This window comes from Myotis daubentonii, chromosome 10, assembly GCF_963259705.1.
Source record: "Myotis daubentonii chromosome 10, mMyoDau2.1, whole genome shotgun sequence".
NCBI lineage: Eukaryota > Metazoa > Chordata > Mammalia > Chiroptera > Vespertilionidae > Myotis > Myotis daubentonii.
Genome location: NC_081849.1, coordinates 57,885,123 through 57,908,722, shown reverse-complemented (window position 1 = coordinate 57,908,722; position 23,600 = coordinate 57,885,123). Strand labels below are relative to the sequence as shown.

Sequence of the window (23,600 nt, the reverse complement as noted above, 5' to 3'; positions counted from 1 at the left end):
CTGACCATAAAAGGCACCCCCACATCATGTGGGCAAATTGAAGGCTAGAAGAAACAGAAAGGATTCAATACAGACAATTATAGGTTGAGCTGAGCCAATTTAACTGCTTACCACCCACTGCTGACACCTGAATGGTTTGATGGCTTCTATGGACAACCAAGAACCAGAAGTTACTTTCTCTAGTATTATTTTTCTGTATGGACTTCAATTTCATTTTTGTTTACACTTTCATGTGCTGTTTTCTCTTTGGCCTTCTAATTTAAGAACTTGAAACATCAAATGAAAGCAACTTTAAGTGAACTCATTATCACCTTACCATGGTTTCATATTCCACACACACACAAATTTGCTTTCCTCTACCTCTGCCCATCATTCAGACATTTTATCTTTGGTATTATTCCTCTTATTCTGTATACTTTCCCCTGGAAATTTTTATAAGCTTCCACTGTTTAAAATATTAGTCCAACTATATTATAATGACTCCAAAATCTAAATCTCAGCCATGAACAAATAAATGAATTTGAGCTGCTGATTAAAACTAGTTGATCAAAAAGTGAAAAAATCTGTAAGGGCAGGATTTAAAAATAACACATAAAAAGATTAGTAAATAAAAATTAGTCATGTGTGTCATTACAGGCCTTAAAGTGATTGTTATATGAACACAGTTTCTAAAACACTGTAATGTGAAGATGTAATTTTCCATTAATCAGGTCACAAAGCATCACAAAAAATCAAGTGATTTAACTACAGACATTTAAAACGTGTATTTGGGAAAAAATAAAAACAAAAAATCGCCTAAAGTTGGCTGGCTTTCAGTATTACCCCCCCTTTCCCCCCAAAGTAAGGATAAAGGATAAATTTATGATCAACTGGACCTTTCATGGCCAAGCAATTAAGGATCCTAGATTCATAAAACACTTGGTAACAATCAAAGAGAAAACCCATTAAAGTAATAAATTTAAAAGACAGGAAAGAAGCAAACCATGTAATAAAGGATGTAACGAGTTTGAATTACAGTTTAAATCTTTGATATATATTTGTCACTGTTTGGTTTTTTAAAAATGTGTCAAAGCAAACAAAAACACTCAGAGATGAAAGTAACCTATAGAAAATCATAAAATATTGAACTTATTCATAAAATCTAATGAACTTCACACTTTAAGTTAGAATATGGGATGAAAAAGATTATATTCCTGATCCAAAGAGTTTATATTATTAAGTGTAAGAGCCAAGATTTGAATACCACCTTAACCTGACTCCATATAAATGCTATTCTTTTTATTCATCCGTTTCAATTTACATGAATTTGATTATATAAAGTTCATAAATTAAAATCCAAAAGAATCTCTAAATTTTATCATTTTAGTTACTAAAGGTGTCACAAATAGTATAGAGTTTCATATTTACAATGTGAATTCTGGGGGAAAAATACATAGCTGAATTACAATGTAAGAAGGCTAATGCCATGGGTAAATGAAACTGAACACTATTTGATGATTTCAAATGTGTTGATCTTTTAAGCAAACAAACCCACTTTGAACATTTCTAGAATTAGGAGAATACGAGGTATAACTTCCAGTTATAAAATAAGTAAGTTATGGAGACTGTAATGCACTGTATAGGGAATATAGTCAATAATACAGTAATCACTTTATACAGTGACAGATACAAACCCATTTAACTTTATAAAATAACCCTTAAACGGCTTTTTACTTCATTTATTTTTATTGCTTGTTCAAGCTCATTCTTGGCATATATACATACAGATATATTTGTTTTTCAAGATAATGTTCTTGTTACAGATACCAGAACAGGACTGAAATCCAGGGAAACATGCAAGCAAAAGATGAATAAACACAATAGCTCTGTTTTAAAAACCCAATGAACTGAAATGAACTGTTAAAGCACCTACCAAAGGAAGACTAAGAGAGCACAAATATTTTTTAATTTAAAATAAAGTCAACAAAGCCTCACAGGAAACAGTGAAGTTGAATAAATGTTAGATCACGTAATGTTAACTGTTCTCACCCTCTCCTTACACAGCATTTTAGACTTAATGAGATTTAAAATATTCCAGTATGCAAATGATACACTTTATAAAATGGTGATTATTTTAATGATTCAAGACTCAGATTTTCCCCTACATTACCTAGTTTACAAAATAAGCAGAAAACTATTCCCTATGACATTTGCAAATGCAAGATTCTGGAATTAGAAACTCAGATCCCTACACTTACTTTTGTCAGACTTAATGTAACTTGCACAAAAGCATCTTTCTGTTTCTTGTAGAAAGGAAAACGGTTTCCTTTCCACAAAGTAAGTTTATTCATCTCGCTCTTTAAAGGGTCATACGAAATAACCCATGACTCAGACAGCATGGTAGATGTAAAAGATTTCACAGTTAATGATTACATTTTAAATGATGCAATACTTACTCTGAATATTTTACTAAATTATCAAATACTGCATGCCATTGATCCCTACTACTGTCTCATAGAAAGAAGACTTTTCTGTCTTTTTACCTCAGATATTTGTGTCTCAACAGAGAACATGGATTAGTTATTCCCAAATTGTTAATTCTGGGGATTGCTGTCCAAAAGGAGAATAATTTAACACAATACTTATATGATGAGGAGTATTTTAAAAGGTGATAATGAACTCTAATTCAAATTTTCATATGCTGAAATTACTCTTACTACCAATAAAACATTACCTTACCTATTCAGATTGGTCAGCAAGACCAGTGCCCACTGTCTCATCCTGACACGAAGAGGGACAGTAGAGGAGGAACCTACTCTTTCTCTGAAGATCAACCAGTTTCAAAGGCTGGATTGTAACTACCCACATACTACTCTCTCTTAATAAACTATTATTGATCACAGTCATGAAGTTATTTAAACTTAGTAAATGTTTTCCATCTCAGAGGTATTTCAGTTTAATACTAATTTTGTGGTTTGTTTCTTCCTTTTATGTTCCACTTTTTATTATTATTATTCTTAAACAAGGATAGTATCATCTTAACACTCTGGAATTTGGTGAGGTTTGAAGGTGACGTTAAGGATTTTAGGACCTCTTTCAGCCTGCATCTCCAGCACGGAAGTGCACACACTCCTCGGGTCACAGCTCCACTTGCCCACTTAGCTGTCCTCGGCTCCCTGCTGCTGTGACTTAATCTCTCCTGAGAGGTGAAAACTTGCACTGACAGTGTTTAATTGCCAACATCAGAAAACAGCAATTTTGGATTTCTGTTATTTGCTAAAAACAGAAAGAATCTCCAGAAATACTTCAAAAATATAATAATTTAGAGAAGTCTTTAAAAAATAAGAATAAGAAAGGAGGAATATAAGGTAACACAGAAGAGCAGTGCTACTGAGGGAAACTAACTAGAACTTAAGCAGCTTCTACTGTTTTAATTAATACATTATATCTATTACTAGTATATTACTAATCCCAAAACTTGTCTGAATGTGTCCACTATGCAGAATTAAAAAATAAACTATCACCTTATTCTTGAACTTTTCATGTCTCAAATTTGCAAAGGAGGTGATATTTTAAATCCAGAGGCCTATGTGTACATCCCATCAATGCTGACAAAATAAAAAATGTAACAAGACTGCCAGACTGCTGTGAAGTACAAAAGGAACATCCAGCAAAGAAGAAAAGGTGCAGTGGCCCAGGAACAAGATGATAAATATAAAGCGATGGCAAAGGAATACAGAGGATGGTTAAGGAAGGCACAGGGCAGTCTGAAAGCACCAAGAAAGGAGAAAGTGATACTAGTCAGTTCAAAAGAGATGACAGAGATTTGACATTTGAGTCCTTGAATACACCTACATGTCTCACTGTCCAATCCAGCCAGTCACAGACCATGTAAGAACTCTGACTGCAACAATTCAATAAAACAAATTATTTCTTGCATCTGGATATTTATACACAGAATAAACTAATTGGTACAACCAACAATGGCAAATTGGCTAAACAGAAAGATTATCTGGAAATTAGAGGCCTGGTGCACAAAATTCATGCACAGCGGGGGCGGGTCCCCTCAGCCCAGCCTGCACCCTCTCCAATCTGGGACCCCTCGGACATCCCTCTCACAATCCGGGACTGCTGGCTCCCAACCGCTTGCCTGCCTGCCTGCCCCTAACTGCTTCTGTCTGCCAGCCTGATCACCCCCAACCACTCCCCTGTCAGCCTGATCGATGCCTAACTGCTCCCCTGCCAGACCAGATACCCTCAACCCCCCAACTGCCCTCCCCTGCTGGCCTGGTCTCCCCCTACTGACCTCCCCTGCCGGCCTGGTTGCCCCTAACTTCCCTCCCCTACTGGCCTGGTTGCCCCTAACTGCCCTCCCCTGCAGGCCCGGTCACCCCCAACTGCCCTCCCCTATTGGCCTGATTGTCCACAAATGCCCTCCCTGCTGGCCATTTTGTGGTGGCCATCTTTTGATGACATGGGCACGGCCATCTTGTGACCACATGGGGTAGCCATCTTGTGTGAGGGTGTGATGGTCACTTTGCATATCACCTATTTATTAGATAGTATTATTATATAGGATAGCAAAAAAAAATTAACATCTTAAACAAGCCCCAGAAATATATGTCTAAACACATCAATCTAGAATATTCAATATGAATTTTACATTGCTTTTCAGACATAAGTTAATGAAATTAAGTTAATAAACATTTATTGAATGCCTACTATGGGGTGGGCATTGTTTTAAGTGTTAAGATATTGTTAAGGAACTTGCATTCAAGTGATAGAAATAGGCAATATCTGGCATGTTTAAGTGCACCCCCCAAATAAAGCACTATATTATAACATTTTTATAATGATTATGTCATCTGTAGCATCAGCAAAGAGTACAAACAGAAAAACGATTCTCTGAGCTTCACTGCCTAGAATATATATATAGTTCAAGAGTTTTTAAGGATTAAACATTCAAAATTTTCTTTAAGTATGTCTTTAATTGAAGCCTGAACTAATAACACCTATTAAGTAGCAGTTAAGTAGTATTTTACTTCCCTTGAAAATACTCCTTAAATGTTGCATTACAAGTATTTAATGTACATTATTAAATATACTTTATGTCAGTTTCTGAGACACTAGATCTTAAGCTATTAGGGCAGGAATGTTTTTCCCCTGTTTCTTCTTTGTGAATTCAGAACCCACACAGGGTTTAAAATAAAGCACAATCTTGAATTACAAAATTTATTATAAAACAATTTAATTTTAATAGTGTCAAAGAAGTGCTTCTAACCTTAACTGAAAAATGGCTGTCTTGTTCAAGCACTTCTCTTGTTCAAGCACTTCTGTTATATTTTAGAAAGTTTTAATTAAATATGTATAAATATTAGTGTTGTACTTAAAAACTTTTAAGTACTGCTTAAGCAGGATAGCAGAGCCCCAAAGTTTAAGAAGATCCATCCAAGTTAGATTATTTAAACCTGCAATAAATAGATGTATTTTCTTGGAAAAATATCTATTGTTACAGTAAAACTTGAGTTTCCTTTCTAATAAGATTGTATGATTACTCGTTTATATTGTTCTTTCCGCAGGAATTCACACACCCCCTGTTTGCATCCTGTTATTCACTTGGAGCTTCCCTTAACCTCACTAGACTGTTTCCCTAATAGTGGTTTTAGCACACAGAAATCCTACTGATGCCGACAGTTTGCATTTAGTATGCCTTCAGGTCATAAGGATTACCTTAAAATTTTACCCTGCGTTCTCTCAAAAGATTGCATTGCCATCCTAGACCACTGGACAAGACTTTGGGATCCTTTTTTTACTGATTTTTTCCCCCCTTACCTTCCAACTCTGTTCTTATACTTGGCACAACCTAAGAAACTGTTTAGTGTACGCTTGCCACTGAAACACAAGAAAACACATTTGTCATCTTCCTCAAATTTTGTACATTTGGATTTGTCTTTCTGAAGGCAAAGTAAACAATGTTTCTAAAAGTTAATTCAGGGTTTTATCAAGGCCATATTAAATCATTGCCTCAGATTCATCTAGGCTGCTTATTAAAAATACAGAGTCCTGATTTCAACATAGAACTTATGTAGAATCAGCATAAAAGGGGCATGCCCTAGAATGTGCATTTTTAACAAACTCTTCAGGCTATTCTGAAGCACAATAAAGACCAGTAACGCAAAGGACCTATAATTCAAGATAATATAACTGATTAAGGAATGATGCAAATAGGGGAATAAGAAACTACTGTCAAATGTACTGAACCAGAATAAAAAATAAAGTCAGTAACAGCTAAGAAAATCCTTTGTAACAAATAAGAACTCCATAATCAGCCTGCTAACTATGACATTCTTTGAAACTCCTTGAGGTACTGAACATGACACACGTCTAATCATGAAAAAAAAATGTATGTAAATGTATACATTAAATATACGTATATATTAATGTGTGTATGTGTGTATGCATGCACAGCCTAGAAAGCAAGAATTATGTAAGTATTAAATAGCACACTGACTACACATCCACTAAGCAGCTTCGGTTCTGCTCCACTACTAAACGGGGAACAACTTGTACATTTTTTTCTCTCTCTATGTAATATATCGTTTGATTTCTCATTATAGAGCAGCAGGAAATGAAAAGGCAAAATGACTCACATCAATAAATCTTTATCAGAGTCAAGGAATACTAATGCCTTCCTGGCTTCCAGACTGTTCACTAACTCTCTAACTCCTAGTGCAGACAGAGACCACACCTTACATGTCCTGGAACACGACCACAAGGCCAAGCAATTAGCACAGCAAGTGAAGAAATGCTGGGGGTCAGGACAGCATTCTGTGAAGCTTGGAGTGGCCTCGGGGTACAGTCAACCACAGGGGCTCCTAAACGTCCACATGCAACATCTAGCCCCACCATCAGAGTGTATGATGCCCTAGGTCTTGGGTGGGGCCCAAGATCTGACACTGCTCACAGTTCCCAGGTGATGATGCTAATCTGCTTGTCTGCAGACTACACTTTGAGCACTCTGGATCTAGGGAAAAATTCCCAGGTTTTTGCCATGTAAATGGTTCCCAGAAAAGAGAAGTAATTGAGACATGGTCAGGAAAAACAATATAGGGAATCTGGAAACGGGTTCTAGTTCCAACTCTCTCATAAAATAGCTATACAGCTGATAAACACACACAATATACACCAATGAGTATCACATAACTCATCTAGAAGATGAAGGGTCTGATACAGATGAAAACGGAAAATTCAAAGACTTTTTATATAAATCAGAGAAATTATTAGCTTCAAACCCATGTTTATTGCCTAGATCACAACCACTAAACCATATAGCTTTTATCCAAAATAAAAAACAAATAGCAAGCAAACAACAAAAAATTAAAAAAGATGCTCAGACTGAACACATCAAAACATCTAAATATAAACCTAAAAGGAAATATTTGTTTCACAATATTCTAAACACAAATTACAAATTCAAGTATCTGCACATGGGACCAGGGCAGAAGTATCAGCACCATCTGAAAGCATGTTAGAAATGCAAAATCTCTGGCCATACTTAAACCTACTGCATAAAAACCTTCCTCTTTCAAGATTCCTAAGTGATTTGTAAGTACACTGAAGTGTGAGACACACTGACAGGCCACTGAGATTTTATTAATCCTTTACTGTTTGTAAAATAACATTATACATTGAAAACACTGAACATTTCCTGAAAAAAATCTATTTCTGACATATAAACAGATAAAAATAAATCAATAAATGATTTAAAATGAGAAGACACATTGAAACATTTCAAACAAAAACTTCCATTTTAAGTGCTTCATGAAGAGAAAATACTGTATGATTAAAAGGTAACAAATATCACCTAGCTCAAATCCCTAACTTTGCAGCTGGGTAAACTGAGGTAGGGGGCTGCTTACTAGTTTGACTGAATGGAGACTGAAATCCAATTCCATTAACTCCTATAATAAAATGCCCTTTTCAGTGGAAAAGAAAACTTTTAATTACATGTTCCTAGATGAACATACAGTTAATATAAAACAGAAGTATACATAATTTTGAAAGGATAAATGAAATGACCTATCTATAAAAACATACTGAAGGAAATCCATAGTAGTTAATATGTGTTTTACTCTTTCCATTAAGAGAGAGAGAGAGAGAGAGAGAGAGAGAGAGAGAGAGAGAGAGAGAGAGAGAGAGACTTTCAAAAAGTAAATTGGAAAAATAAGTGGAACTGGAAACTGACATACTTAATATGAGCATATGTTCCAAATACATAATTATCAAAGAATGACACCACATTATCATTTAGTGGCAGCATCTGTTTAATGAATAAATCTGGAAAACTGACTTGTGGAAATATGAAAAATTTGGCTTTGCTACTTAAGTTTTACTATACAGCAAAAACAAAACTTTTTCACATATGGCTAATTTTTGCAGTTTTCAACACAGAGGCAGCCAAATTCAACGTAAGTATTTTATAAGCGGTTATAGAAAAATTAAACCCTTTGTCTTACCATCAAAGAAGCTCTTGGCTCTTAGGTAACTGACACTGAGCCTAAGAACGGAAAGTTTGTCCAGCTTATTAATAACATCTTGTGGAAAAGGCAGCAGGTTCGCCAAACGGTCCAACTCTGTATTGAGTCGGTCTCTATGTCGTTTGGAAGGATTTGACTTGATTCCTTCAGCTGGGATTGGCTTGATGCTGAAAAACAAAGAAAATGTCATGAAATACTCTAAAATATATAAAGCACAATTTTCAATTGCCTTATAGCATCTCCTCAAATATTTCTCTCATAAAACAAACATCTGAAGTCTACTTTCAGTTTACATGAATCCTTTCAAAATGGTCCTTTCTTTATCTTAATTAAGCAAAACAAGGGATGGGTAAAATTCTTCATAATGTTTTTATTAAAAGCTTATGAATCCATGATAGGACTAAGTATATCATATATACTTCATATAATTCAGACATTTGTGGTACAGTGGTTTCCAATTAACAAATCTACTAGGATTTTATTTCCTTTAAACACAACCATTGTTAGGGAAAGGGAAAAAAAATCTGTAATAAATTATGTGAAAATCATGCTTCATAATCTGCTGGAAGCATTTTGGCATCATTTATGTTGGAGATAAATAAGAGCAACCCTAAAAAAAATTATATTCAAAACCCCAGCTTCCTATATTTAACAATTTCATCCTGTTAGTGACAACTTCTCAAAACTCTTTGGCACCTCCAGATGGTCCTAATGCCATCTAATGTGTCTTCCAGTATTAAAAGAAGAAAACATTTGACTTTAGATATTTACATTTGTTGAATAACAAATATTAGAAGTTAACTGTGATTACTGGCAAATCTTGCTTCTGACTGGTCAGTAATTCTACTTTATTAGCATCCATAATTTGTGCCCCAATTAGAAAATTCAATGACATCCCAACATTTAGTTATGATTTTCATCTGAATGAAAAGAAACTTATGGTTACAAGTAGAACTTGAGTTTAGAAATGAGAAGCTGGACTACTTTACACAAAAGCCTTAGTCAGAAATTCACTATGAAAAGTGAATTGATAGATCATTAGTCAATCATGCTGAAATACAGAGAAGCTATTAAAAAACCAAAGTAATTTTAAGATCATGCCTGCACCTTTCCATTTGACAGAAGAACAGTTATCTTGAGTGTTCTTATAACAAACACCTGTTTTCCAGTGTTATTGAGAAAACAAAAACATTTTTGACAGTTCAAATGATAGTATCTTTAAAAAGCAGAAATTGATGAGTAGTGCTATTAATTTGATGCAATCAAAACATTTCTAGATAATTTATTCTCAATATTATATGTGAATTAGTAATACTTTATGCAAAAGATAAAAAATACAAAATTTTAACATTTTTACATTGTCCCTAACATGTCATTTCTTCAGAACCTGCCTATTTCTATTTTTTTCTATTATAGTTCAAATTATTTCTACAAAAAAGATTAACTGGTAAAATGGCATACATACAAAATAAGTCAGAACTATCTCCAGACTGTTTATGTAACCATATAATTAAATGGTGACTGTTTCTCTATGTATTTATTTTCCCTTAATCACACTGCATTTATAATCAAACTGAAGTCACACCTAATTACTACATTTCTCTAATTAATCAACTGAATTTCAATTTTTACCTACAATGCCTGTGTACCTCCTTGAGTAATTCTCTATAGATCAATCACTTGTTATTTATTTGCACCTGTCATGTCCTTGGCAGGTCAGAAAAACACTCTTCTACATATTTCAAAAGTGTTATGGGAGCTAAGTATCGGAACAACAACCTGAAAAAAAGATTTTTACAGAAAAGGTGGTATATGAGATGGATCTTGAACGATGAACCGGATTTCAGGAGGAGACATGACTGGGGAAGGGTGAGCTGCGAGAAGTCCCCTGTCTGACTTGTGAAGCATAGGGTGCGAGAGAGAAGGGGGAAGTTCGTTGTGGTTCCTTATGAAGTGGGGGTCCTCTTCCCTGCTGGATGCTGCTGGAGGTGGTTCTTAACAATAGCCCCAGAAAAAGAATTTTCTGAGACCTGCACGGGAGAACGAGTGATTTTTATTTGCATGGGATTAAATCCCTGTGTTTCTAAAGTCCCATTTCCCTGAGTCCCATCACAGAAGCGCAGGTGGGGTTTCAGTAAAGCTAGGAGCAAAGCCAGTGTCCAGAGTTTCCTTTCCCTGTTGGAGCGGGGGTCCAGTTCAGCATCAGGCTAGTTACAGTCCATTAGTCCGCTGTGTGTGCGAATGCAGGGAAGCAGGAGCAAAAGAGCCCCACAGGCCCAGAATCACAGGAGTCCCAACAAAGCCAAGTGCATAAGAGGTCAAACTCCTCTGTTTAGGGGGCTATATACCCCGAATCTTCCTGCCCCTCCAGTGGCCACGCCCATTTTGGCCCATGATCTGACAGCACCTCCGCTAGTCCCCCAACTTTTCTGGGCATGCAACTATCTTCCCTTTGTCCACTCCCCTTCCCCCAATTTTTTGCAGGGAACATGCCTATAAAGTCTGGCCTTCCCTCCGTTTCTTTCCTGTTATTAGTATCAGTTGGGGCCACATTCTTTCACCAAATATTGACCATCCACCATGCGGCGCAAACAGAATACTCAGCATGAACAAAACCCACTAAAGCTCCTGTTCCCATGAAGCTTACATTCCAGTGGGAGGAAACATACAAAAACTTGTAACTTTTCTGGCTTTCAGTGTTAAGAAGAAAAATAAAGCAAGGTAAGGAACTAAGGAATGACAGGGTGCTGGTTTTGACAGCTAGTGAAGTTTCAGCACAGACATGAAGACAACAAAGAATGAGCCATGTGGGTGTCTGATGAAAAAGACGTTCAAGGTAGAGGACTCAGCAACTCTCCTCACAGAAATGGCAACCAAATTGGACTTTGGCATCTGGCGTCATCTTGAGCTTTCAGCTAGGATTGCCATGCCCTGTCTAGTGTTTTTATTTTACTAAACTGACTCTGGTGACAGTGAGGACAGAATGCTCCGCAGACCCCTCTGAGCACTTCTTTCTAAAATATAACCCCAGGTCATGCCTCTTATTTAACCCTTTCAGTAACTCCACACAATCCACATTCCTTAGCCTAACAAAGTGCTTCTTGATCTTTCTATGGCCTCTAACTGTTCCTCTGGCCCCACTGTTTCCAGCCCAGCTAAAGCCTTCCTTGTCCATTATATGCCAGAGCTAAGAAATGACTTGCAGTTGCCAGTATGTACATAGTGCTACTCCCCTGCTGTTGCACCAGCTTCAAAGCCCTGCTCAATTAGATCACTTCTGTAAGGTCTTCCCCTACCTACTCACAATGGATCTCTCCTGTACTACTTCAGCACCTTATGCATCTTATGCAAATGTCTTACACAACCATTCCATTAAGGAATATTCAGTGCAGATAACATTTCCCATAAATTAAAAATCAAATCCAGCCCTGCACTCTTGGTAGCTTTCCAGTAAGATTATGAAACACTGGGGAGAAAAGAGTAAAACAAACATTGAAGCAAGACACTCCGATATGACACAGGGACAAATTACAACAGTAAAAGAGAGACTTAGAGGTAGTCTTCCCAGTAGTATTGCTGCCTATCTTATGCTGGCTCTTTGCAGTATTCAACCCTGAACTAGATGAGACTGATTCTTTATACAATGCAAACTTGTCCACAACTCTAACGTAGTATTATGCACGTAACGGAAAATTTACCATGAGTTCACATTTCCTAAATCAAGCTTTCTGTAACCTATATTGCATATACTTGTTTGTTGCTCTTGCTATGAAAACTTAACCATTTCTGTAATCCCAATGCTCAGGATTGACACAGAGTGAACTCTCAATTAATGTTTGCTGATCAGAAATGTGCAGAAAAGAAATGACAGGAGCCTGACTGAAGGCAGTAACAGTGAGGATAGTAAGTACAGACTGCCTTGAGATATTTAAGCGCAGCACTTTGTGTCTATCGTAAAGCTGGGTACATAGCCAGACTCAGATGGTCACTGAATTAAACTCACTTGCTGACCACTTTAAGTGTAGGAGGTAAGGCAGAGGAAAACGTTGAGTAGGGAAAGGGCAAATGACTAGAGTCTGTAACTTAGGATAACAACTATATTTCCCAATGCAAAGTATATCAAACAAAGAGAAGAGAGACTTGAGCACACACCTCAGTAATACTAACATTTGAATGTAAGGTGGAGGAAGAGATGCAGGCGAAGATGAAGGGGGAGGAATGATAAGACCAAAAGGCAAAGAAACAGGGTAGACTATTTTGGAGACTACAGAACAAAGTTAAATGCACAGAGGAATTAAATAAGTTAAAGACTGAAAAGTACCCACTAGACTTGGCATCTCCAATCCAATGTTGTTAAAGCTAAAGTAATAGCTATAGCATACTTTTCCACGGATTCTGTGAGAAATATTCAGAACTATTTTGTGAAATATTTCGTACTTATCTATACATACTAAAGATGCACAGAATAAAAAAAAATAAAAATCTTACATCAATTACACTTGACTTGGGTTATGCTGGTAATTTTACTTTTGCTTTGTCTTTAAACCTATGCCAAATTATGCTGCCAAGTGTCTATTTAAATAAAAGACTATCTCTGAAATATAAATAAATGTCCCAGTAAGATTGAATTTCAGAAGTCAGCTGAAATAGACTGTAAGATGTTGCTCAGGCAAAGGAAAAAATATGTTATTTTTTCAACCTGAACCTCAAAAATCTTGTCCCAACCTGTAACCAAAATTGTTGTGAAAGCAAGACTCCAGCTGACTGCATGCCATGCCTCTGTCTTAGAAGCCTGCACGCTATAAGTACTGGTGGTGACAGGCCCAATGGCATGCCCAATGCCAGTTTGAATGTTATCTTTAAAGCCTTAATTTTTCACATCCCAGTCTAAAATGTCTGTTAGGCTCATCACTTGTGCTCAGTGTTTGAAACGAAGTTGAAAAACTTAGCAACCCGGTTAAAGTTACTGTAATTGTATATAAATTTTTAATGATATTTATCATAAAGTCTCAAATGACAGGCAACGATATTGCTTCAGTTATCCTACGAGAATAAAGGGACATTTTCTGACAAGAGATTACCTATCACAGCACTGAGTATGGTTTATCAGCTTTTTCCTCTAGGTGATTTACTCCACCCCCACTGCTTCAGGCTACACACCAATAACTTGTTTATCGTTATTTCCAGCCCCTGTACCTGGATGCTCTGTCATTCCTATTTCCCAGAGCTTAGGCATTCCTTCTCTGCATCTATTATGATACTACTCTCCATCCAACAGGTAGGAAATCGACGTTTTCCTCAGTGAATCTCACTACCATACCAACCACATCCAGTTAAGCCCAACTTTTAAACTTATCCTTTCTTCATTTCCTCCCCATGGTTTCAGTACATAATTACTGATCTCTGAATATAAATTCTAAATGTTTATAGTCATAAATTACATGCTTAATATAATATTGGAAAGGTGATCTGTGGCACAAATAACATTAAATTCCATTGTTAGGCTGAATACACCTGGATATTTTGCTTCCTCCTATGAGGCAAAAAAAGTTTGCAACTTCTGAGAATCCTGGCTGGATGTCATCTGCAGTGAGTCAGAATTCTATGGCCACTCTCCTGCTGCTGGCTCTACATTTGTGATGGTTAGTCCCTTTTCCTCTTTTTTACTTATGGAGAGGCGATGAGGTACAAACAACATATAATCTCTAGCACAGACTTGAACAGTGAAAACCTGGAATATGAAATATGTCTTAGAAATCACTGTTACTCGCATGATCCTGAAATAAATGATTAAGAATGTTCCCTTTCTCCTCCTGTATGAATATACTTTTTAAAATATATTTTTTTAAACCCACATAAAATGAACCTACTATCCCCAAATCACTAAAACATTAGTAAAAAAGTCTTAAGTAGTGGTCAATTGTTAAGGGAGTGAATCACTCTCCGATACGTACTATGTGCATGGTACTAGAAATCTCTGGTAGATACAAACACAAAAAAACAGGCCTATCTTTAAGAAGCATATCTTTTGTACTAGGAGGAGATTCATTCTACAACAGGACAAAATCAAACATAATGTATTGCTCAATAATGTAGGTGCTATAAAAGTGATGCTCAAGAGTTCAGGAAAGTAAGAGCTCAGGTAGGGTACTAAGGGGAGGTTTCATGGTGATATAGCATCTAAATCAGGTCTTGAAGACAGGTCAAGTCACTTCTGATTTCATGATGTCAGAGTATCTAGTTTTCTGCAAGTACCCTTCTCTTTTAGAAAATCACAAGGAAGCCCTTGCTGGTTTGGCTCAGTGGATAAAGTGTTGGCCTGTGGACTGAAGGGTCCTGGGTTTGATTCTGGTCAAGGGCACATGCCTGGGTTGCGGGCTTAATCCCCAGTAGGTGATTGTGCAGAAGGCAGCTGATCAATGATTCTCTCTCATCATTGATGTTTCTCTCTCTCTCCCTCCCTCTCTGAAAACAATAAAAACGTATTTTTTTTAAAAAAAGAAAGAAAATCACAAGAGACAGAAACACAAAGTCTATCTCCAATAAACCTGAGACGGCTAAACCCAGATGCAAATAAATATAAAGATGGAAAATAGGTAGAAGATATCAATGACAACAGAGAACAAGAAGGAAAGTGTAATCATAGTACATTACTTAGCTGAGCAGTAAACAATGCTTACAGTTGAAAAAATTATGAAATGCTGAAAGTAGATTTAATCTAAAATAGTGATAACATTATATTGGGAGGCTGAAAAACGGAGAGGAAATAGCACTAATTAACTTGTCATAATGAATGTCAAGTGATCATATCAAGCATGTTTACTGAAGACAGCATATATATTATTGAATATTGAATACAATATTGCATGTATTATTTAATAGAAATATTTTTAAGTAGATCAAAAAGCAAGAAAGGAGCAAACTGAACATGACTAAAACATATAATACAAAACAAATCAATATGTAAAGTACATCTCAAGTAGAAAAACCTTCAAACACACACTACTACTACTCCACACATACACAATCTCAACATTAAGTTCAATTAGCTACCGCATCATTTTTTGTCTATGGAAAGTCAATTGTCAAAATTAACATTTTTAGGCAAAAATATAAGGACAAGATTACTAATGGGGATGTAAACATTTTGCAAAGCAATTTGGCACTATGTCTCAGAGCATAATATTTGGCTCAGTCTTAAAAGTATGCATACCTTTGCACCCCCAAACTCCATTTTTGGGAATTTTTCCTAAGGAGATAACTAAGAATTTGTATAGAAATTCACATAACTCAAAGGAATTCTCTGAAAAACTAGTTAAAATATTTATAAGTTGGAAAAAAACAGAACTTCTCCCTAAAAAAGAAAAATAGTTAAATTATAAAACACTAAGAGAACAGAGTACTAACAGCCATTAAAAGCAATGTTTTAAGGGAGAGAGGGAGGGAGCAATTCAGTTAGATAAGAAAAGACACTTAGAGGGAAGGGTATGAATGCATATATGGATTTAAGTATGGGAATCTTATTGTGAAGTTGGTAAAAACAAGTTTTGGGATCTGATATTTAAACTCAGCTTTTCCATTTCCTACCTGACAATTTTGAATCTGAACCTCAGGTCCCTGTCTATAAAACTGAAATATTACTTTTTCATAATACTATTATAACCCTAAAAAAAGTACTAGTATACAAAACACAGTGCATGCTTGTATCATAGTAAATGCTAAGAAACAGTCATTTTTTTGTTCTATTAAACCACTATATAGATAAAATCAACTTTACAGAAGTATGGAAGTAAAAAAGTACTGTTGTTAAAGATTTGCAAGTAATTGTCTTAATTATTTACATCAATAAGCATATACTATGTAAGTTTATTCACCAATGAAGTAGCACATTTGAACCATACCCAGAATTGAGAACGTAATCATATACTGCCTCTTACTGTTTCACAGGAGAACTGATTGCTCTGGGATAATGTAAGCTAAAATTATTTAAAGAATAGAATTATGTTTCTGTTTAATTTATATCTTTAGCTGTCTTTACACTTTATAAAATGATTTTGTTCTGCTAATTTTAGTTGTGAGAGTGGCATTTTAGTTTTAGGTTTTGACTAGCCTGCGACGTTGGTCAAGAATTTGCCCAAATCTATAAAAACAAAAAAAAATAGACCTATCTTTTAGTTTAGACCTAGTACTCTTTCCATTTATATCTCATTGTTTCATCTTCCTGACATTTTTATAAATGTTACTGATAACTAAGCATTTTCACTTACTTATTTTATAGTTCCAATATGTAAGAGCCTCGATAGCCACTATGTAAAAGCTATCTAAATAAAGCCATTTGAAAGAAAACTTATGGTGGAGAAAAAATTATGTTACAGAAAAGACATCCTTTTATTTTAGAGGCTACTTGGAAAATGGTATCATACTACATTTGTATGAAACATTTTCAGGAAAACATTGCATAATTTTATTTAGCTAAGGAGGTATTATCTAAATGAGGTTCCTGGGATTTACATAGAATGAACAGCAACTTAGAACAAGCAGCAAGGAAGACAATGCTTTTGTTTTATAGTAACAGTACAAATATGTTAACAAAGTGCAAATGATCAGCTAAGGCTCACAAGTCATTTCCAGTTCTTGATGGCTGGTTTACTCACCACTACTGCTGATAGCACTTCTAAGGGTAGAAGTCATTTACTCAGCACTCCTTTTGCCAAGTCAGTACCAAAAATAATACAATAGTAAGTGGAATACCACTAAAACTTTATCTGTATTAATAAAATTTCAAAAATACAGAACTATATCCAAAGTTATTATCACTAGGGAAAAACAGATTCTATTTAATGGTACAAATTCTATTTCATTTATCTCCAGGAGGCAACATAATTAAACAAACGGATAAAACGTTATCATCTCCAAAAAAAAAAAATGAAACAAGAACAAAATTTAAGTAATTTTTTTTTGAGGAGGGTTGTTAAGTATGGAACAACATTTTAAGGAAAGTTATAGTAGAAGCTATGCCTAAGGTTATCGTGAAAATGTCTTTCTGAAGGTAGGGAGCAACATGGATCAGATGCAAGGCTGCTTCGGATCCTTTAATTTCCTAACTTTAATTACTCAGAAAAGAAAGGAAACATTTACTGAGCATCTACTATATACAACATATTTCAGTGGGATTAAAATAAACACATCTAGGATGCATTTCCTACAATAAAGATAAATTTCAATTGCCACTAGAGGGAGTTATCTTGTTTAATTAATTCAATTGAAGATTGGAAGAGCTTCAAGTTAAAATTGTCACATATTTAATTCCAAATTTTTATGGAATTGTATATTTAAATGGGCATCTTATCATTTCTATATGTATGCTATAACATCTTTTCTCTTTAAGTAAATTAAAATGGCTTTCACTTAAAGGATCAACGTTAAATCTTAATAGTATTTTCAGCTCAAACAAGATGTATTTTTCTGACAATGTTACATATATTTAACTTCATTAGCTACAAACTATTAATTTAACTAAAAAAAATATTAAACTTAATATTAGGTTTAATGGCTGCATTCCTAAAATGAACTTTGATTAACTGCATTATAAAGCTAACCATTTTTCATTCTGGTTAAAAATAATTTATAAACAATTTCACATGATTCTATAAATGTCAACACTACGCTTTTCTTATGGAGCAATGCAGTGACATTTTAAGGCATTTATATGACTAGAAGTAATGCATGGTGCTCAATAAAGATCTGACAAACATATACTAACTAAATAAGGGTAATGTGGAAATGCATTAGCCAACACTGTATTACAAGAGACCATCAAATACAAATATAGTAAAGTCTTAGAACGTATATTAAAATAGTAAGATAAAGTAGAAGGTACATCTTAAATAAAAGGAAAATGTAACGTTTAAAAGGAAAATCATTAATAAAAGGTTAATTAAAAGTCAGAATGTTAAACTTTATAATAAATACAAAAATAAGGCACCTGACTTTTTTAAAAAGTCATCTAGGTCCTTATGTAACACACTGACATGAACTCAGTAACTTAAAAATCCATTAGGGAGATCTTCAAGTTTTATGGCTACACACATCAAGCCCATGATACATACACAGTGGGGCCTTGACTTACGAGTTTAATTCCTTCGGAGATGGAGCTCGTTAAGGAGCTCGTTAACTCAAATTACTCTGTCAACTCAATGCAAAAAATCAGCCGAGAGACAGCTGGTATCTCAAAAAACTCGTTAGTCGGGACACTTGTAAGTCAAGGCCCCACAGTATTATAATTTAAGTGTACAATAGCTACATGAAACAGACATTTGCAATGCCTCTCAATTTTACCCAAGAACAAAGTCAAACTAGACAAATACATTTCCATACAAGAAATCACTCCAGCCCTAACCGGTTTGGCTCAGTGGATAGAGCGTCGGCCTGCGGACTGAAGGGTCCCAGGTTTGATTCTGGTCAAGGGCATGTACCTTGGTTGTGGGCACTTCCCCAGTAGGGGGTGTGCAAGAGGCAGCTGATCAATGCTTCTTTCTCATCGATGTTTCTAACTCTCTATCCCTCTCCCTTCCTCTCTGTAAAAAATCAATAAAACATTTTTTAAATGTTTTTAAAAAAAGAAATCACTCCACAAAATGCAAGCTAGTAAATCAATGTCACAGAACTGCCAAGAGAGAAAATTGCTGACTCGGCAGTATTCCTAATGTCAGACACACTTCAGGCTAAGACTTTCAAGTTATAATATCTCTCTCTCTCTCTCTCTCTCTCTCTCTATATATATATATATATATATATATATATATATATATATATACATACACACACACATATATATACATATATATGTATATATATGTGTGTGTATACATATATATCCTGTTAATGTCAAATCTAGATCTGAAGAACTATGATCTTCAGATTAAAATTCTGAAAGAAAAATAAAACTCCAGAATAATGAAACTTTTAATCAGTGGTTTTAAATATAAATCTTAAACTGTTTTACTGATTTGAATTTGTGACCTAAATTAAGTTTTAAACAAAGTGCATAACATACTTCTAATTGGCTCTGAATCAACTTTGTGTTCTTAAAATTGTTTATGAAAATTTGAAAAATGTAAAGCAAAGTTAACTCAGAGACAATAGGAATAAACATGCACATACAGCCAACTCACAAAAGTAAATGTCTCAAACATGGATTTATTTTTCTGAAAAAAAAAATGTTCAAGTATTTGCCATCGCACACAAATATCCCACCAAAACAAACAAACAAAAAATGTGTTTGTAATCACTCTATTAGAATTGACAAAACTCTGGAGTAGGGGAAAGGGGATTAGAGAAAGTTACCAAGATTGAAAACGTCTGTTTCACTAATTTCCAGTTTCAAATCTGTTACTTTTACAGAACCTACAACTACCGCAAAACTGATAAACTCTCAAAAAAAAAAAAAGTAGCTAAAAAAACAATTCCCCCACTGTTACTTCCCCACTACATTCACTCCTACCTGCTACCATCTCTATACATTTCAAGGATAGGGTCGCGCTGAGCGCTACAAAACTCCTTCCAAACAGTAAGGGCCGGCAGAAGGCCGGTAGCTGGAGCCCAGAAAGGACCCCGGAGGCACCCAGCCCCTCGCGCAGGTGGCGCGCCTTTAGCTGCGCGCAACACCTGCCCTGTCCGGCCACGAATGAGAATCATGACCGTCCTCGACCCTGCCCTAAGAGGACATTAAAGAGTAGAAGGGGATTCCAGGCGAGTTTACGTTAGCTAATCCACCAGCCCCACAGGCAGAGCAGAGCTGACAACAAATTAGGACCACAGGAGAGAAAACAGCTGCAAGTGGGTGGGGGTGTGCGCCGGTGCCTGGGACCGGGGGACCGGGGCCGCTCTGCAAATGCCACGATTAAAAAGGGCAAAACCCAAGGCCTGAGTGTCTCCCCCGGACCCCGAATCTCGATTCCACTGGGTCAGGATTGGACCTAATCCCCAGACCGCCCGGATTTGGGAGCGAAGGGCGGGCGCCTCCCGCATCCGCGGGCCCGAGCGCCCAGCCTCCGCGGCGAAGACGCGCTCGAACCGACACTCACGTTTTCTGCACGGGTTTTCTCCGCTTGCGGCTGGCGTAGGTGATGTTGGCGCTGCTGCCGTTCATGGTGCCCAGCCGCCCGCGATTCCTCTCCGGGCACGGGCACCGACCGCCCGGTCTCCGGGACCCGCGGCGGCTGGGGCGGCGGCGGCGGGCCCGGCTCCACGAAGCCGCGCTCGCTCCACCTGCGTCCTCCCGGGCGGTGGGGAGGCGCCGCGTCGTCCGAGCCGCGGCTCCCGCAGCCCCGCGCGTCCAGGTGCGCTGCCTGGGCCTGGCGCCCGCGGTGGGGGGGCGGCGACGGGCGGAGACCGGTGGGCGAGGCGGCGCAGGTGCCGTCTACACCGGCGGAGGCGGCGCGGCGTTGCCCACAGGTGAGGCGGCCTGGGGGAGGGAGGAGTCTGAGCCGCGGGTTTGGAATCCCAGCCTAGGTCGCGCGCGGGAGTGCCGCGCCCCGTGACCGTGACCGTCGCCTCGGCCCCTTGGGTGAGGGAGGCGCCGCCGCACGACTCCGGGGGCTTCCCCAATCCTGAGTGCTTCGCGCCGGTGGAGCTGGGGCTCCGGCCGCCACTCCCTGTGCCACTGGCTTCCGCTCGGCTGCGCAGCTGCCCCGGGTCCGAGCTGGTGGTCCAGGGCACGCTCCCGAGGACGGACGTCAAGTGGACCCTCGCGGCGCTGCCTCGCACCGCCGCGCGCGCCTGCCGAATCGCTGAAGCGCCCCCGACCCCTCTCTGGCCACGCCCAGTCCCGTATAGCCCCGCCCCGTCCGACTTGACCACGCCCCAAAGCGCCTTAAGGGCCCCCACCTTCCCCACACGTGATGACGTAAGACGTAACGGCGGCCCCTAGTCGCCATGCTCTTGAGGTCAAGGGGTGGCTTCTGTGGTCACAGTTCAGCCCTGGAAAAGGTGTAATCACAAATTGTGCGTAGCCGAACTCTTTGTAGCTAGGCGATCTAAGAGATAGTCGTGCCAAAGACGAGCTTAAGGACAGACGTGCCAAAGGGTGAGCTTAACTTCACCTACAGGAGAGGCAGTGACTCACCTCTACTTTAGGCTAAGAATTCATTGCTGTGAGCCGGCAGGTAACCAGAGGGGAAGGCTTTAGAAGGCCACAGAGTTGGAATCTAAGAGCTAGGAGTTTCCTTGGCTTTTTGTGTGTGTGTGTTTGTTTTTGGTCTCTATACTTCATAACTGCTTTCCCCCAGCCAGAATCGCTTTTGCTATTCGTAGTCAGATTTCAACTGGGCTGAAAGGAGGGAAGCAAGAAGAGGGAAGCGGAGACACTGGGAGACAGTAAGTAGTCTGCTATAGCTGGACAGAGGGGCTGGAAGGGACGTCCAGCAATGTTAGGGTCAAATCATAAGGCCTTGATAGAGGGCCTAGGTTTTATTCCCTATGCAACAAAAGCTTTTCAAAGATGTCTAGCAGGAAAGTGACATTCTGTCACTGGGAAAGAAAGTGAAAACTGGATGACAGGAAACGAAGACTGGTTGCAGAGAGAGTAGTTAGGGATTTGTTGACATAATGCAGGTGTAAGTCCATGGGAGTGGCAGTGGAATGGGCAAAAGATAGAAAATATAGATGATAGAAAAGAATAAGGTCATAGAGGAAGAGAGAGCTATCTTAAAAGACTCCAAGATTCCTGACTCTCGGTGCTGTTAACCGAGATAGTGAACACAGAGGAGTATGTTCGCTTGTCAGGAGCTAAAGGGCATCCAGGTTAAGATGTCTGGGTGACATTTCACACCATGTCCATTCCTAAATTTTAAAATGTATAAGCCATTCCCACCTGCTATGTCTTGTTTATCTCAAATTCTGTGTATCAATACATTAAATTCATTGTCTTTAGCTGAAACTTTTTCATTGGCTCTGCCATTCTCCTGATCAGCCCATGAATCATCTTCAGTTCCCCTACAACTTACATCTAAATATTCCAGCAAATACTAGACATTTTGTTCTTTGCGATATTCATAATTTATCTCCCTCTGCCTTATTCTTCAATAATATTAGAGAGAACATGCCCAGCTAAATGCCATACCATTTGGGATTCCTGGCCTGAAACTATCCCCTCTACTCATTAAATCAAGAGATGTTTTGGGTGGTAACTCCCAATGTGCCAGGAATTGTGCTAGGACTGTGGAGACAATGGTGAATAAAAACAGAAAGTGACATTGCTCTTGGTGAATGCCATGGAGAAGTACATGACTCAATATGATTTTCTAGTAGATCGGTTTGACTTACTCATTGAGGTGAAAAGAGACTTTCCCCCAAAACTGATGATTAAGCTGAGGTTTGAAGGATAAAGTCGGCTTAGCTAGAAGACAGAGGGGAAGAGCTTTCCAAGCCAGTGAAACAGTAAAGCGATGTCCCTTCAGGCAGGAGGCTAGCAGGTATAAGGGACTAAAACATGATCAGGGGAGAAGGGCACAAATGATAATACTTGTGTTTCAAAAAAAATACCATATTGTGTGAAGAGCAGTTTAAAGAGGGAGGAGCAGAGTAGAATGGATGGAAGTAATAATCCATAGAAAACTATTTACAGTAGCCCAGCCAAGAGGTGGCAATTACTGATGCTGAGGTGGAGGTGATTGTGGAGATAAAGAAAACTAAATAGATTCCAAAGGTATTTGGGAGGTCTTGGAAAACGGAGCAGATAGATGATAGTGAAGACAGAGGCAGGTGTCAAAAATGTAAGTTTTTTGGACTATGTCTGGTTATGTGATAATGGAATGTACTGGTGAGAAATTATTAACTCAGCTTTGGATTTCTTACCTATGAGACATCTAAGAGACAGTGTCAAGTAGACCACAGCACATACAGGTTTGTAACTCAAAGAAGGTGTATAAGCTGGAGACAGATTCAGAAGTCATTTACATTTAGGTGGCAAGAGCATCGAAGTTATAGGGTGTGAATATATACTAAAAAAGAAAGACTGGGCCCCAAAAGAACTTTAATATGTTATATCTAATCTGTGGATAGGAGATAATGCATTACTTTTTG

The 23,600-nt window shown here is 37.9% G+C and overlaps 1 protein-coding gene across 4 annotated transcripts in view; it reads right to left on the bottom strand.

Moving 5' to 3' along the window:
• AHR (aryl hydrocarbon receptor) overlaps positions 1–21,314 on the bottom strand; it is a 44,135-nt gene extending 22,821 nt beyond the window's left edge. The window contains exons 1-2 of one of the 4 annotated variants that reach the window (XM_059712482.1): positions 20,603–21,314; positions 8,496–8,683 (exon numbers count right to left, since the gene is read on the bottom strand). In XM_059712482.1, coding sequence (XP_059568465.1) covers positions 8,496–8,683; positions 20,603–20,667 — 253 coding nt within the window. In that variant the 5' untranslated portion in view covers positions 20,668–21,314. Of the gene's footprint in view, positions 1–8,495; positions 8,684–9,327; positions 9,346–20,602 lie in introns of those variants that run through there. The other 3 variants (XM_059712483.1, XM_059712481.1, XM_059712485.1) reach the window with 3 other exon arrangements.
• Positions 21,315–23,600: the final 2,286 nt, after the last annotated feature.